The sequence below is a fragment of the Orbicella faveolata genome, unplaced genomic scaffold (assembly GCF_042242905.1).
Source record: "Orbicella faveolata isolate gen_17 unplaced genomic scaffold, um_ofav_v1 contig_14, whole genome shotgun sequence".
Lineage (NCBI taxonomy): Eukaryota > Metazoa > Cnidaria > Anthozoa > Scleractinia > Merulinidae > Orbicella > Orbicella faveolata.
In genome coordinates this window covers 13,447,788-13,464,890 of record NW_028301541.1, presented here as the reverse complement: position 1 = coordinate 13,464,890, position 17,103 = coordinate 13,447,788, and the positions used below count along the sequence as shown (strand labels likewise).

At 38.7% G+C, this 17,103-nt stretch overlaps 1 protein-coding gene across 2 annotated transcripts in view; it reads right to left on the bottom strand.

Annotated features, from left to right (window-relative positions):
* Positions 1-17,103, bottom strand: part of LOC110046812 (uncharacterized) — a 134,781-nt gene that overhangs the window by 115,992 nt on the left and 1,686 nt on the right. For both annotated transcript variants that reach the window (XM_089287517.1, XM_089287518.1), the window contains exon 2: positions 10,348-10,683. In XM_089287517.1, coding sequence (XP_089143643.1) covers positions 10,348-10,683 — 336 coding nt within the window. The remainder of the gene's footprint in view (positions 1-10,347; positions 10,684-17,103) is intronic.

Sequence of the window (17,103 nt, the reverse complement as noted above, 5' to 3'; positions counted from 1 at the left end):
TGCTAGTTTGAGTTTCGCTTGAATTGTAAGCAACGCTTGATGTTTCATCAAGGCCCAATAACTTTACGTCCGTATATACTGCTCAGTTTTATTCGTGTAAAAATCCAGTAAATTCTCTGTTGTCGATGAATGAGAGCGCCCGCCGATGCGTGTTTTGTACAGTCAGTAAACATGACAAATTGTGCTTCCGCGGCACTTTAGTGTGAAAGCGTACATCGAACTCAAACAATAACTCTATAGTTTTTAAATATGTTTAAGATTGATAAATGTTTGAGATCATATTAAAAGCTAAGCTGAAAATATGTGAATAAAGCAGAAATAACCAGCAAAGTTACGATGACGCTTTCATTAATCAACTTGGAATAACGATTTCGATTTTGTTTATCGAGTTATCAGAACTCCTTGTCTATTTTCATTTTCGCAGTGTAAAACTTCACTATGCTTATGTTGAAGAAGCACACATGATGTTAGTAGCCTCTTTTGCGTTCGTGAAATTTGTTACAGCATCTCAACACAAAAGATAACGAAAGAAATCTTTGTCAAGATTTGTTGAGATTTGAAAACACCGACTCGGACTTGAAAGTGCACGAGCTGCACTATGCAAATGAGCCAATTGGACGCGTCAGACTTTCCTTTCAAAAACTTTAGCAAACTCACCAAACAAGCAGAAACAATAAGAAACCATCAAAACAGGTTTTTGTTATGATGAACCATTGTCTGATAAACTCACAAATTAACTCGATACCAGAGTAGAGAGTTTTCTTGCTATATTCTTAAATCAGAACAAACGCAAAAACATACGCGTAAGATTACAACTAGCGTGAGTAGATCTTATTATTCATTCCCAGCGCGAGATTGAAGTGTTTTCGACCCTGAAAAACCCACCTTTTCCGTTAGCTCAGAGCATAAAACTACATATAAGCGCCCTGGTTCGTATTCCCTGCCTTATTCCCTGCCATCGCTGTGAAAAATACGCAAGAGAATCTCTCAATTCTCACCATTTGATCACGCAACGTGACAACATCCACGCGAGAGCCCCCGACATGTGCTTGAATCCGCGTGGATATATGACGTCAGGATGGCGCAATTTGTTCTAAAAATAGAAAAATTGTCCCATATCATAGGTGCGCGCGAATCCCGAGACTTACGGTCTCCGTCCCCGATTATGGCTCCTGATTCAATCCAATACCTCAAATATTGATGCAATCTTCCTGGGCCGAGCGCGGCCAACAGGAACGAGAGTAACTGAGCACTAGAGAGCACTGAAAACATGGCGGGCGAAGGAGAAATAGATTTAGAAGTTGAGTTTCCTAAGTTTCTTGCGGACATCTTGGATAAAACGGAAATAATTTTTGAGAATTTTGACTCAGAAGTTGCAGAAGTGCACGCCGAAGTTCTTGATCAAACCATTAGTGTGCTTAGGTAAATGAGACATTGCTACAACCGAGACACAAGGGACACGGAAAATTAAGATTCCATTACTGTCGCTTTTGTAGATGTAAGTTAACCAATTTTTTTGTGACAGACATATTTGTTTATTAAAAGCTGTGTGTGCTAGCTTTTTGTGGCAAATAACATAAACTGTGGCAAATTTTGCTACCACATTGGTCTTAGGTATTGTGCATATTTCTGCTGTCCAATCATTACTGGCACACTAAACTTTGAACTGTAAACAAAATTTTTGCTGTGCCGTGTGCACAGTCAAACAAGTTTCTCACAAAAACTGCTTGTGTAAACCTGGCTTTAAGTTATTTTTGAAATAAGAACCTTTACATTTTACAAGACAGCAATAATTGAACATTGGGATGTGTTTTAAGTTTTTCAATGTTGTTGTCTCATGTTTCGCATTATTTAACCCACATGTGGTACTTCTTTCCTAAAAGCGATGTTTTTCTTGATATTCTATGACAAACATGGCACCAATTTGTTGTGAATATTATCGGGTACCAAGGGCTCAAGGCTAACACTACTGCCAACTAGCCACACATTTCAGTTTTGAATAGTAGATTTTGCACTTTCACTAGCCGTTGTGACAATCATGATGGAATGGAGTACTGGTCTACTGGATGAAAACAAAATTGAGAATTATCCTGACAAAGTCGGTAAAACTGAAGAGAATAGAAACTAATGAAAACAGGGAAACTATGAGTGGATTTCGTGGAAATAATTGCCTTAATAAGCATATGATAAATATTTAACTATTAAAGGGAGATAAAAGGAAATGGCAACACTGATAAAAGTACATCAGAGATTGAACATAAGCATATTCAAGAAAAGCAGGATTCGTGTTTGTGGGAGTGAAATTTTCTTAGTGATTATTATTAACATTATAGATGCAACAAGAAATGTCCAAGATTGACCACTCTTATAAAAAAGTCGATGAAGCTGTGTATGAAAAAGGCTGGCTGGTGCAAAGTTAGTTTTGGCTAGTGACATGAGTCCTGTTAGTAGCCATTACGCCAGTGCACCAAGAGGTTAGTCTTGTGTCCTGGGTACTTTTGAAAATAAGATAACAAATTAACCTTGTAACATTTTAACATCTGTTTTGATAAGCACCTGAAAAATCTACAAGGCAGAGTAGTACACATGGCAGTTATCAAATGCCCCGATTTCTCTTCAGTTTAGTTGTGTTGCTAGAAGTTAGGCATTCTGTAATTCAAGCAGTTTCTGAGTTTTGTATATCAATGAAAAGGAAGATGAGAAAATAATTTACTTGATACAGGGTGAGGTTTTCTGTTGTGAATTGAGTTGCCAAAATACTTTAAGGGCCATAATCTCCTTTACCCAGCCCACACACATGTAGTGTTATGCAATTGTCAGTTGCCCAAGTTTAACTGTCACTAGTTCTAGAGCCTCTTGGAAGATGTCTACTCCTATTTGACTTGATTATCTTAAGGGATCTAGCCTTTCCAATACAAATGACTGCACTGAATCATGTTGTCCCAGGTCAATTTCTTCAACTACAACATTGTTATCACTGTCCAATGGAGTTGGACCATCAGGATCATCACCATAGTATTCAAAATCATATGACTTTCCAGTTGAAAGGGGGTTTTCAGGCTTCATCATATGATTAAGCCACATTTGGTATGGCAACCAGTTTTTTTTCTGTTCTCACATTTTGGTGGTTGAAAGCTTCAGTGAACTGGCAAAGAGCAAGGTTTATCCTTGGTTGAAAAACTAAGGGTAAGGTGGAAAGATGCACAGAATTATCAGTGTCCAGGATGCCTGACAATTCCATACTACAACTAGTGAGACAATCTGAGATAGTGCAGAACGCAATTGATGGCTCTGGTACAGTAGTCCCATAAGTACTCACCCCTGCTCCGTTCACTTCCAGTTTTTGTCTACCTTGGTAGTCTGCTACGGCTTTTCCCCTTTGCAGTGTGTATGTTTCAAGGTTGTATTTTCATTCAAGGTCCAAAAATTACGCACAAATTAATTACTACTGGTGTTTTACGTTGATTTTCGTTCATTTTAAATTCAATAATACGCTGAAGCAGCAAACGTGACAATTTAGCTCTTCACACAACTTTGTAACTTGATACTTTTGTTTTCCTCGCAAAGCCGTGTAATATGAAACCCTTGTTTTCTCCAAAACATACGGAAGATGTCCTTGTTTTTGGAGATAAATGAAAGAATGTTAAATATCTGATGTAGTGATGAAGAAACGGAACAGAAACGATGTTTTACTAAAAATGCAAATTTTTACTGATGAACAAGAACTAATTTAATTATCAGATAGTCACAAAATACCACTTTCTTTTTCTGTTGCCACCTTTGTTGTTAACAATAAAACAATTCAAAATTAACACACAATGATATTGATGGCTGAGAAGCATTTCAACGAAAAGTATTGAAGATAAACAGCGCTACTTGGCAGATATGAATGAGTCTCCTCAAAGACTGATTAAATTAATTTGCGCTTTCATCAGGTGCCACGGCTTCTGAGCATTTTCCTGGTTTCTTTTGTTACAAATTTACAATTTGCGGAGTATTAAAGTCACTAACTTGGGAACTTTTTGGTCTCTCTTACAGACACAATTAAGGCAAGAAATAAACAAGCCGCTAAGGAGAAGCAATACATTTGAACCCTAACAAGCACACTATTGTAGATTGAAAACAGCATATGATATTTGTTGCACCGACCTGTGTGTAATTCTAAAAGCTACAGAGCCACAGTAACGTTTCACTTTTGCAATAAAAAGGGACAATTGGCGTTACCTGAAAAATAACTGCTGTCCTTGGTCACATGACATGATATATAAAATACCGCGTGGAAAGATAGTGTATAACACTAACGATGCTAGAACGCATGCGTCGTACATGTTGAGCTCTACCATAAGGAAAACCACTCAACATTTGTGTGTGATTCCGTATGCAATGTATCCTTCACCTAATATAGAAGCCACGAACGCTAACTAATCTACGCACGCATTTAGGGCAAATTAGTTTTGTTCTAAGGAGAATGATACCACAAGGAGAGCAAGGGGTTACCTGAAACAAATATATAGCTTTGTGATGTTCAAAGCTAAGTGACGGCGATGGAACGTGTTTTACGTAGGGTACACATGTACCTTTCCCACCCTACCCCCACTACTTCCTTGCCTCTAGACTAATTAATTAATTGAAATTAATTAATTAAACAAACATTAAAGTTTACACCTTAGCGCCATAGTGCCATATGGCCATAGCACCATAGCGCCTTAGTTACTTAGCGGCAGGCAGCTCCCATAACCATCCCAATAGTGCACTCTGCACTAAAAAGTGTAAAAGTACAAGTGGGAAGCACAACGGAAACATCCCTCCACAATCTTTCAATTCGTTGGTTGTGTTGATGGCCCTGCAGTGAAGCTGCCCCTCTCCTCTCTTCTAACCTGCTCCATTGTATCGCACACACCAACGTTTTCAACACCATGATCTACTCGTACTCTCGAAGGCCAAAATTCTCCGTCTCTCTTAACGGCATCCAGAAACAATTCAAGAACTGTTTCTGCTTTATTGTTGGCACTACATTTCAAAAACATTATTCTCCGAGAAAATCCGTCTATACAGCCGAATTAGTATTTTCCATCGGATCAGGGAGTGATGTCCATTCAGATGCCAAAGCGAATTTACGCACCCCATCTCAAGACAGTATTTTGGCACTACATTTCAAAAACATTATTCTCCGAGAAAATCCGTCTATACAGCCGAATTAGTATTTTCCATCGGATCAGGGAGTGATGTCCATTCAGATGCCAAAGCGAATTTACGCACCCCATCTCAAGACAGTATTTTGGGGATCTAATTTTTCTAACCTTTCTCTTATTCTTCTCCGTTGAACCCGTAACCCAATGGACTTAAAGAAACCTGCAATGAAATTACATCCATACTCTTGAATGATTTCGGTTCCTTATCAGGTAAGCTGTTGAAACCCCTCATATCTTCTCAGCCATACTCTGTCAATCTTCTGTGAATTGTCCATCTCCAAACTCCAATCATCTTTGTTATCGTTGTCCAGATGAATCCTAGTCCTCAAAGTTCCTCGAGCACCTCAACAGGAATTTTACCAAATGGTCTTCCATGATTCCAACTTCTGAGTCAACATTCTCAAAAATTATTTCCCTTTTATCCAAGATGTCTGCAAGAAACTTAGGAAACTCAACTTCTAAATCTAGTTCTCCTTCGCCCGCCATGTTTTCAGTGCTCTCTAGTGCTCAGTTACTCTCGTTCCTGTTGGCCGCGCTCGGCCCAGGAAGATTGCGTCAATATTTGAGGTATTGGATTGAATCAATATTTGAGGTACTGGATTGAATCAATATTTCAGGTATTGGATTGCATCAATATTCGAGGTATTGGATTGAATCAATATTCCAGGTATTGGATTGAATCAACATTTTAGGTATTGGATTGAATCAATATTCCAGGTATTGGATTGAATCAATATTTTAGGTATTGGATTGAATCAATATTTTAGGTATTGGATTGAATCAATATTCCAGGTATTGGATTGAATCGTGAAAATTAAAAGATTGAATTGAACCAAAAATTTTATTGACCATTGGATTGAATGCCTTTTTCTATCTTTAAATAAAACCGTTATTTAAAGGATCAAACATATATTGCAAGGATTTAATTTTGCTACAAACGGCTTGCCATAGCCCGCATTCATGGCATTGGAAAGTATTCGCAACTCTCTTTGTCCACCATCTTGAATCTCTTGCTTTGTTGTGAAACACAACACTCCAACCAAAACACGCATTCTCATTGGTTGAAACGTGAGTTTCGTGACATCACAGATGTCTTAATTTATCGGGATATTCCGGACTGATCATAGCGCGCACTGCTAGTCTCCGAAAAACTGTAGTAAGCCACCTTAACTGACTGACTGAAGTGATGTTTTGATGTTTCATTCCTGACATCAATCTGTGTCAACAATTATTTTGAGACTGAGAAAAGTTGAATTTTTTAAATAAATTAATCTTATAAACATTTTGTTTATTGGTTACGTTAAATTCGAGACAAGCAATGGTTTTTTACCTTAAAGTAATTTCAAGATCAATTTTGTGTTTAGTTTAGTTTCACTCGACTGCCGATTGAGACTGCTCGAGTATTTTTCTGAGTTATTTTCTGAAAAAGAAATGACTTTTAATTTCTTTTTCCTGCTTCTCCTACCTGTTAAATGCCTCGACAAGAGTTTTTTGTACCTTATCTTTCGCCCAGTCACGTAAAATATTACCTTAATTCTCAAAACTTTCCGCCATTTTAAGGTGGCTCCGTACGGTAATCATTTATCACGTTGAGCACGCTAGTGTTGTGTTTTGAATGCTGTGTTTTGCATTCGTTTTTAAACCCAGTCCTTTCAAACTTATTAAATGCCATAAGCAATGATGATATCTTGATTTACTATCATCTCTGTTAAAATCTTGGCTTTTAATGTTGAATTATAAATACCCAAGCAAATGCGTTGTTTACCGTTTTTATGCCTTTATTTGTGATTTCCTTGAATTTTCGTCAGTGAAATTTTCTAGAATGTTTACGGTACATTGAATACGGTGGGATATGAATTTTAAACACGAAAAAAGTAGGGTTTGTATTGGCAGTTTTTTCGATGTTTGCAAATTTATGTCTTTTACCGCTGCAGAAAAACTGGTCGGATAGATTTCGCTGGAAAACGAGCTCCAACTAAAGTAAAATATTTCTTACCAGTCTGCCAAATATTACGGAATTTCACCGTAGGAAACGCGAGAAAATTCACTGTCAGTTTTGCTTTTTGTACTCATGTTGACGTCATAAAATATCGAAAAACACTGACATTTTCCTTTGAACGCGCGCAGATTGCTTGAGCTTTTGTCCTTATCGCACGTGCGATCGTAAAACTATAGGGAGCCACCTTAAAACACAGAGGGAGAAACTTTGAAACGATGACGTCAATCGTGCGTCTGTCCTCTAATAGTTCATAGACGAGAACCAATCAAAATGCGAGAATAATTAACGGTTATTCACCGAAGTGGAGGTGAATAGTGGTGGATATTTACCGAGCCACGAAGCGGCGAGGTAAATATCCACCACTTTCACCGACACTAAAGTGAATAATTGTTCTAGTATATACCACACAAGCTGAATAACTAGCGGACCAAAGAGTAACTTTATTTGTTTAAGAGTAACTTTATTTGAAACGGGAAGCCATTTTGTTTTTCTTCGGCTGCTCGGAGGTGAATAGTACTTGGCTAATCACCTCCGAGCTAGCCAATCAGCGTGCGCGAAAAGTGCTATTCACTTCTGTGGTATGTACTAACTTGGGTTATTATATAACGCGTGAGAGTCGAAAACGCCAAGAAGCGGCCGTCATTATGTTGACAAGGGTACACTGCTACGCTAAGCCGGAAATGACAACATAATCGCTGAATGCGCATGGCGAGACACACAATGTGGTGATTGAGAATCTTACAAGAATCTGATGCAAATAATTTTAGAAAATGGCTCAAAGAAATTACGCTTGCTGATTGGTTTAAAATCGTGTTTCTGTTAAACAATTAGATTATGAGAGCGAGAGCTCTATCCCATATCAGAATTTAGCATTTTTTTGACTTTCGCGCGGTGTTAAACTTGAGAAGACAAGACGCTGTAGAGCTCAGTCAAATATATTTTAAGCAATTTTTCCAAGACCGCACCACTGAATTTGAAAGAGTCTGCCGGACTTTTTCAAACTCGGTGACATCGCAACCGTGTGCGTGTGTAACACAACGCTCCTTATAGCTTCAGGGCTCTTAAAAAAACCTGCATTGAACATGAGCTTTTAGACACTCAGTGATCTTTGTGTTTCAAGCAGTCTGATTGGTTCGCTATCTATTGTTAATTGAGCATTATCCACTTCCTACCTAGTGACTAATGCGTGATCCAAACAAAATTGAAATGGTCGGCATAAAGTCGCGTTTCGTCAGTGTTTTGAGTCGGAGATCCTGAGAATGTAAGAAGATGCTGTCCCACAAAATACAACGAGGGTTAGAAATTTTGCCTGAAAGTTTTCAGAGGATAGAAAAGACTTGCCGACGTTCGACGTTCAAGCAGTTTAGGGACATGCCCTTGACAATAAAAGGTTTCATCAATCTATCTGATATACATAAACGAAACTGGCTTTTCGTCCATGGTTAACAGAAAAGAATACCACGGGTTCAACTGCAGGAGCATCAAGTGTTATTCAACAAAGCACCTCCACAAATATTCAGGAGAGAACTTCTTTGCGCAAGAAAACATCCAGTTTTCACCACTGTTGACACAGTGCTGCGTACACAGTATAATTTCAGGTCTGCTCTTTAATTTTCATTCCAGGTGAACTTCAAAACTTTGATTAGCAAGCACAATTTCGATTAAGACTGCTGATCTAAACGGTATTCCTGATTGTGTCGAGGATTTTATCCAAGATTAACTAGATTTGTCATGTTTGAAGATTCTGAAAATAGTTTCGCGCATGCTTTGTATACCGCTTGTACGTTTTCCATGCAATTAAATCGCCTGTAAAATGGTTTCCTACTGAAAATGTTGAGATCGTACGTTATTGAGATCACTTCGTGTGTATATACTAAAACAACTATCCTTTTCAATCTCAGATACTAGCGGCAGAATATTCTGCTACTATTCACCTCGATTTGAATCAATAATTGTTAGATATTTAGGTCTCCATCAATAGAAATGCGTGGCCCAGTGGTCAGCGTGTCGGACTCGCAATCCAGCGGTCCCGGGTTCGAGTCCCGCTCTGACCACTACCTGGATTTGTTTCTCGGTAGCCCCGAGTTCAAATCCTCGGCCACGCTTGTAAATAGCCAACTGGTTTGCCTCCGGCCAGTAGGAATTCTTAACAATGTTATGTTCAATTTGAATTATTTGTTTCAGTTGTTTGCTCGGTCCCACTAGCACTTGTGCTATAAAACTACCGAGGGTAAATAAAGGCTATGTGTATATATATTTTTAGAAATGTGTCTTTTAAATTTGACTTTTGAAGATCATGTGTCCGAAATCCTTTTATGCAAATTAGGTTCTGATCATGATATATGTGAATCAGAGACCTCGTGGTTAAAAAAAACATGGTGAAGACGCTCTGACTTTTCTGTAAACTCAAGGCGGTTTAAAATCAAGGGAGTGTCAAACTTGCGAATTTTTATTTGGTGTACCTGGCGAAACGTTCGCCACACATGGTCGTAATAGTGCCTCTTTATCAATGCGGCCAGTTTTCTATACACGAAACAAATTGCATCTAAACGGGAGTTCGTTGAAGAGAAAATAATCAGTATCCTTTGAAATGACTTTTAATGGAGTCTGGATTCAACTGTAGAAAAACATATTTAGTGAAAGTTTGATGTTGAGTGTGACGGATGGAACCCGTTTATTTCTGTCCTCTTACTGAGGTAAATCTCGTCATCACTTTGTCAAAGTACTCTGTGGATCAACTCGGCAACGGCCAGTGGACCCACTCTTACTTCGACAATGTTACAACGAAATTTATCATCAATAAAGCTGGCGTGGATTTGTTCATTGCCGTTTGTTGAAATTTCATACAGGGTAACACCAAGTAAGAAGATTATAATTTCGCATGTAAATTCTTCTGAGTAGGATCAATCTCTCTAAAAAGCACTCTATCTCGTCGTCTTTTCACCTAAAATACTCGAAAAGGGTACTATAGTTATTATAAGTGACTGGTTCAAACCGTTCCCCATGCTAAGCATATACACCCTGTTTGAGCACACTTGATTTCCACTCATTCGCACACACTCAAGGAAAAATACACTCACGAAAAAAATTAGGCAAAACCAAAAAATATGTATATAACTAACGTGTAAATCGCTTTCTTTGTGTTATTGTACTTACACTCTACTGAAATCTCCACATGACTCTTAGCCCTTCCTTTGTCGCTGCTGATTATGGTCAACGTGTAAGTTGCACTGTCTGTCCTATTTACTTTGAGGAACGTGACCGATGTATACGTATCTGTTACATTCGCTTGTAAACGACCACTGTATACGGGGTCTATATATGGCACTACGTCAGCAGCTAACTTGTCTACAATGTCGGTGTCAGTATTTCCAAATAACAGCTGACGGAATGATCCATCTCCAAACTTATACCTCCATTCCAGAGTAAAGTTGTTACCCTCCGTGACAAGAAATGGCTTAGGAGGTTCCTTTGTAAAGGATGGCGCTCTGTCTGGTGAGAAAGGACAATGTATGCTATCAAAACTCACAACGCGTCTCCCTTAGCCAACGAGAGCACTTCAATAGTTAAAGAACCCTTACTGAAGACTTGTGGTCGGCAAGTGTTCGTGTGGGACACAGATATGTTGGGCCGCAGATTTGAGATGTCTTTTACAAGACAAGGATTTGGGTTGGATTATTTCTATTTAGAAAATAGCCCAAAGAAATACGCCCGCTGACTGGTTAAAAATCATTTAGCCTGCGAGCAGGCTCTTCGAGGGAAAGAAAGTTGCCACGCGAAGAGCCTGCTCGCAGGCTAGTTTCTATTTTATCTATTGGATTATAATTTCGAGATTCCTATCACGTGATAGTTGACGAGGGCGCAGCCCGAGTCAACTACCACGCATAGAAATCGAGAGCGAATAATCTAATGGTTTTAGTACAAATCCACTAGTCGTTCAAAACTTTATCTAAACCCTCTTCATGTGCAGACACGTCGAAAACGCAAAGAGACGGCCGCCATTTTGTTCACAACCGCACACTGCTAGGACTCACTATCTATAACAGAATAGATAGTGAGTAGCGTAGCCATTTGTAATAAAACATTAGTAGATTTATACGAAAACTCGATAGAGAAACAGAACCAGCTGGAGTTGTAGACGTATTGGAAGCGAGAGCAACCAGAATTTACATCCCGAGGACTGCCAAAATTGACAGGACTGCCAGGTCGCCAACCGAGTCCGATTTGGCAGTCAGAGGAATTTTTTATGGACTAGGATGTGGTGAAATAAGTCGTAACAGTAAAATTTATTATATTGTGAACAGAAATGTCCAAATTACTTGTAACAGTGCGAATACTCCAATCCAAGACACCTTGCAAAATTCTGAGCAAATTGCTGACTGAAAACCTTGGATGTTCAATATAACGCTGACAAGTTATCACTCAGAGCAAGCTGGAAAGAAAAAGGGCAATGATTTTGAGACCATTTGTATTGTTTTAACACTCAGGCGTTACTGGTCAATTTGCAAAGAATTTGCAAAGGTGGTCTTGGTTGGAGTAGTCATACTGTGATTTAGATACCATCCAAATGAAAGCTTGCAAAATTCATCAGTAAATAATCGTGCTCACGCTCTTGTGAAATTCTGAGCCCACAATTTAATAGCCCTTTTCACGTTTAATTTATCTCAGAATTCAACATGGAGGCGAGGCAATTTCAGGCAGAGACTACAAGATTGCCCCAAATTGCCTCCCATTCACTTTGAATTATATTATGATGCAACTGGAAAGGAAAAGAAAACCGTGCAAAGGGCTATTATTAAAGGTAATCGGATGAATGCAAGTGCAATTAAGGTTAACTGTACTTTCAGAGTGAACAATTTTTAATTTTCGTTTTTTTCCCCTAAAAATCAACTTTAACTATAAGCGTTCAGACAAAAAAAGAAACTTTGAAAAGGGTAAATATTCACCGAGAAAATGAACACAGTCTATTTATACCAGAAGGAAAAGTTTCTTTTTAATTGACAGCTAATAGATATTTTCTTAAAACTTTATGTTCTTCAACCCATCACAAAGCTACCCACAAGTTGCCTGGCCTGCGCTATGTTAACTAGGCAATAAACTAAACAAGTTTTGGACTAATGTGGCTATGAGCACAGGCTCATAGCTGTATTTATTTATTTATCAAATTTTAATTCCAAATGACTGATATATTATGTGGCCTTGAAAAGGTGAGGGCACCACAAAAGCCAAAATGGTCGATTAGAGTACAAATTGGGGAAGGAGGAGGGAACAACCAAAGCACGTCTTCACACCAAGCTGACCTAAGATGACTGCTACGCTGGCAACTTTGTAGATTGCATTACAACCATGTCAATAGAGGGGGTAGAAACCTATTCTAATTGTAATCCACCCAGAACCAGGCCCTCTCATAATACATCTAAGCCACAAAGATATTGCGAGGAAACACATAAACGTTCTATTTGCAAACAAACTTGAATATTTCATTTATTGTAGCTGGCTAGGGACAGGCTATTTGTCGGTTTTCAGTCAAATTTGGTCAGTTGAAAAAGTGTAAAACCTATCTCCAACAAAAGCGTGTTGGGGAATTTGACAATCTTGAAACTTATTTCGGGAGACTCATTTCTGGGCGGTCACTCAAAAACGTTTGAGAATGTTCTGTAACTTTTGAATGCAATCGAACAAAGGATAACCCCGTACTAGCGTTTGAGTTCCTGACCCAGTGTTAGGCCGGTTGGAACTTATAAAAGATGATGTACCTTCCAGTTTAGACTTGGAAAATTCGACAATTCAATTTTTTTGAAAACCTGTTAAAGTTTTGAATAGTGAGATCCATAAGCTTGATTTTGATATGGGTTTAGGATATCTGTGATGTAATCGCGAGGCGCTACACCCGTTGGACTGGAAACACCCCTGAAGGTACACGGCGACCTTAAAGTGCCCGTGAAGTAAAAAATAATTGCTCACTGCTTATTTGACAGGCTTTTCAAAGTAAAGAAGAATGGCGTTTTCCTTTTTGGAATATCTTTTTTCGTTTTAGAGATACTTAGGTTTTTTATTATGCAAATGAGGAAAGTGATGACGTCGTAGGTGGTTCCACTAAAACAGTACGACACTCAATCGAGAATAACTCTAGAAATATTGAGGCAGTGTTCTTTAAGCTTGGCACCGGAAATGTACATCACAAAAAAAACAACATAATGACACCCGTCGTGCCGTTGCCATGACAACAGTTAGGCCACTGATTCTGTTTAAATTAAGACTAAAATTTTATCTTAAACAAGGATCATCCACTCCCAACAATCTAATGGGGAGAGTTAAGACAATATGGGAACCATGTGTGTTCCGAACAAGACGCAAATGGGAATATTTTTTTCACAGAAAGAGACTGGAGCCAAGAGTGTTGCCATGGCAACAACATAGTAGGTGTCATTATGTTCCTTTTGTGATGTACATTGCTGGTGCCAAGTTTGAAGAACACTGTTTTAATATTTCTAGAGTTATTCTCGATTGAGTGTTCTGCTGTCTTAGTGGAACCAGCTATGACGTCACCACTTTCCTCATTTGCATGCCGTAAATCCTCGAATTAGCGCCCCCCCCCCCTCGAATAAGCGCCCCCTTCGAATAAGCGCCCCTCCTATTGGCCAAAATTTAAAATAAGCGCCCCCTCCCTCCCATTTTGTGGACGAGTAATGAGACAACAAAGGAAGTATACTTTTCGTCATGTAGCATTAGATTTGTACATTGTTTCAGTTTGTGAACACGTTTAGGGAACACGTTGAACATGTTAAGTACTAATGGTGCCGCGATTTAAACTTTAGGATCAGCCTTTTATGTCAAAAAAACAGTGTATGTTGGTGTTTACGCGCAGAAATGATGTATTAAAACTAGTGAGACAATCTCAGATAGTGCAGAGTGTAATGTATAGCTCTGACGGAGTATTCATAACACAGTTCCGATATAACCCCTACCATTCACTCCTGGTTTGCATTGTCCTTGTTAGTCAGCTAGGGATTTTGATGAGACATAATCTTAGCAGCATGTGTATTTTCATTCACAGTCCAAGAATAACTTACAGTGAATTACCGTTTGTCAAGACAGCTCTTGAATTTTACCGTACTGTTTTACGTTGATTTTTGCTTATTTCAAATTATTAATTTGAATTAAATTATTAATTTGTATTAAAATAATACATTTAAGTAGCGAACGTGACAATTTTACTCCTCACGCAAACGTTTGTAACTTGATATTTTTGTTTTCCTCGCAAAGGTATGTAACCTGATACTCTTGTTTTCTCGAAAACACACGGAAGATGTGCTTTTATTCTTTTCACAGCTGGAGATAAATGGAAAGTTGAATGTCGGATGAAGAAATGGACGAGGAACGATTTGCTTTATTTAACACGCAAATTTTCTGTTGACCAATACACAAGAACTAATCTAATTGACAAATTGTCAAGGAACAGCACGTTCTGTTGCCACCTCTGGCGTTAACAATAAAACCACTTAAATTTAAAATACACACTGATATCGAGTAATACTACTGAGAAGCGTTTCAACGAGAGGCATTGAAAGTAAACAGCGCTACTTGACCGACATCGGTGAACGAGTCCCCTCAGAGACTGATAAAATTTATGCTTTCAGTAGGTGCCACGGAGTCTGCAGCAATATTTGAGCAGTTTCCTGGGTTTCTTTGTACAATTTGACAAGTTTTAATGCCACTTGGGAAAGTTTCGGTTGCGGGTATGAACATTTTGGTCTCTTTGATAGAGACAATTAAAGGATGAAATAAACGCACTAGTGTAGTTTGGAAACATCGGACGACATTTCTTGAACCAAGTTAGGGGTGATTCCGAAAGACACGCAGTCACTGTAGCATTCTTGTATCGCGCTAACGATGCTAGAACGCATGCGTATGACTTGTTTGGGTTCTATCACAAGGAAAAGCGCTCAACGTTAGTGTGTGATCTTGTATTAAATGTATGTTCCACCTGATATATAGTTGACATTAACGCTTATTAATCTGCGCATGCGTTTAGAGCAAATATTGGTTTTGTTCTAAGGAGAAAAGTACCTCAAGGAGAGTAAGAGGTTTTGCTGAAACAAATATAAAAAATAAATATAAAAATGGCTTTTATAAGCGACCAAAGAAGTAGTGTAGGTACATCTATCACTCATGTTACGTAGTGCTCACAAGTACCTTCCCCATACTACCCCATTCACTGCAAGCCTAATCCGGATATGGGCTGATAGTGTCTCTCCGCGGATGAACACTATCGCGTCACGTGATCAATTTAAGCCAATAAGAATCGGAGAAAATTTAGTGGTGAACTATAAAGTGCCATAGTGCCATAGTGCCATAGTGCCATAGTACCATAGTGCCATAGTGCCTTAATACTATAGTGCTTTAGCGGACATCAACCCCCAAACCATCCCAATAGTACACTCTGCACTAAAAATGATCATGTTAGGCCACGATTTGGGAAAAATTAAATAAGCGCCTCCCCCTCTAATAAGCGCCCCCCTCGAATAAGCGGCCCCCCCGTCTTCTCGTAAATTTGAAATAAGCGCCCCGGGCGCTAATTCGAAGATCTACGGTAATACAAACACTTGAATATCTCTAAAAGGAAAAAAGATAGTACAAAAATGAAAACGCCATTCCTCCTTACTTTGAAAAGCCTTTCAAATAAGCAGCAATTATTTTTAAGCGATGACGTATTGTTTGACGTCATCGCTTTATACTGGCATGCATTCCTTTGGATAGTGATTTCGCATAGTTTGTCGCGCTTATGTCCGGGCGCTTATGTCGTGCACGATTTATCCCCCTGTGGAAGCGAAATGTACTCTGGGAGTTCCTTTGCTGCTTTCCTTTGCTGTTTATAAGTTCAGCGGAGTGCTTTTAATTGCAGCTTTTAAAAGAAGATTTAGGGGTGGATTTTGGTTTAAACAGTATCGGATAAATTTGCGTTCACGGGCAAACTCATAATAAGAACATATCCTCCATACATACAAGTTTAGATAGACAAGTAAGTCGCACAGGCGATAGGTGAAGGCTTTGCGGCTTTCCTTTGCTGTTTGTAGGATCAGCAGACTGCTTTTAATCGATATGACAAGTATACAGTTAAAACAACAAATTAATTTCCGGTGATGTAATTAGTGTTGCCAAATAATTTTAAAGATAATAAGGTGTCGATTTCAGAGAGAGTAACATTCCTTTGCGGGTTTCCTTGGCGGCTTTCCTTTGCTGTTTGTAGGATCAGCGGAGTGCTTTTAATTTCAGCTTTTAAACGAAGATTTGGGGGTTGATTTTGGTTTATACAGTGTCGGATAAATTTGCGCTCACTGACAAACTCGTAATAAGAACATATCGTCGATATATACAAATTTAGATAGACAAGCAAGTCGCACACGCGATAGCTGAAGGGTCTACATAAAATTTACGGATTGGTAGCGCAGTGGTACTTTTGCCAGTCTTGAAGTGAATTGAATGAGCATTGTATGAGCACTGAAATATACAGTTTACAGTAGTGATAATGAAGTCAGGGTACGATTCATTTGCAGTTTTCAGTTTTTTGTGAAGTTTTGGAAATGTGCTGTTTTATATTTTCTGTCAACGAAAGGGTGGTTGTAATTAAACAATCGATAATCGTTTTGTCAGGGTAAAGACAATACGAATGTTCATTGATGACAAGTATACGGTTAACAACAAATTAATTTTCTGTGAGGTAATTAGCGTTGCCAAGTACCTTTAAAGATAATAAGGTGTGGATTTCAAAGAGAGAAACTTGTACTTTGCGGCTTTCCTTTGCTGTTTGTAGGATCAGCGGAATGCTTTTAATTTCAGCTTTTAAACGAAGATTTGGGAGTGGCTTTTGGTTTATACAGTGTCGGATAAATTTGCGCTCACGGGCAAACT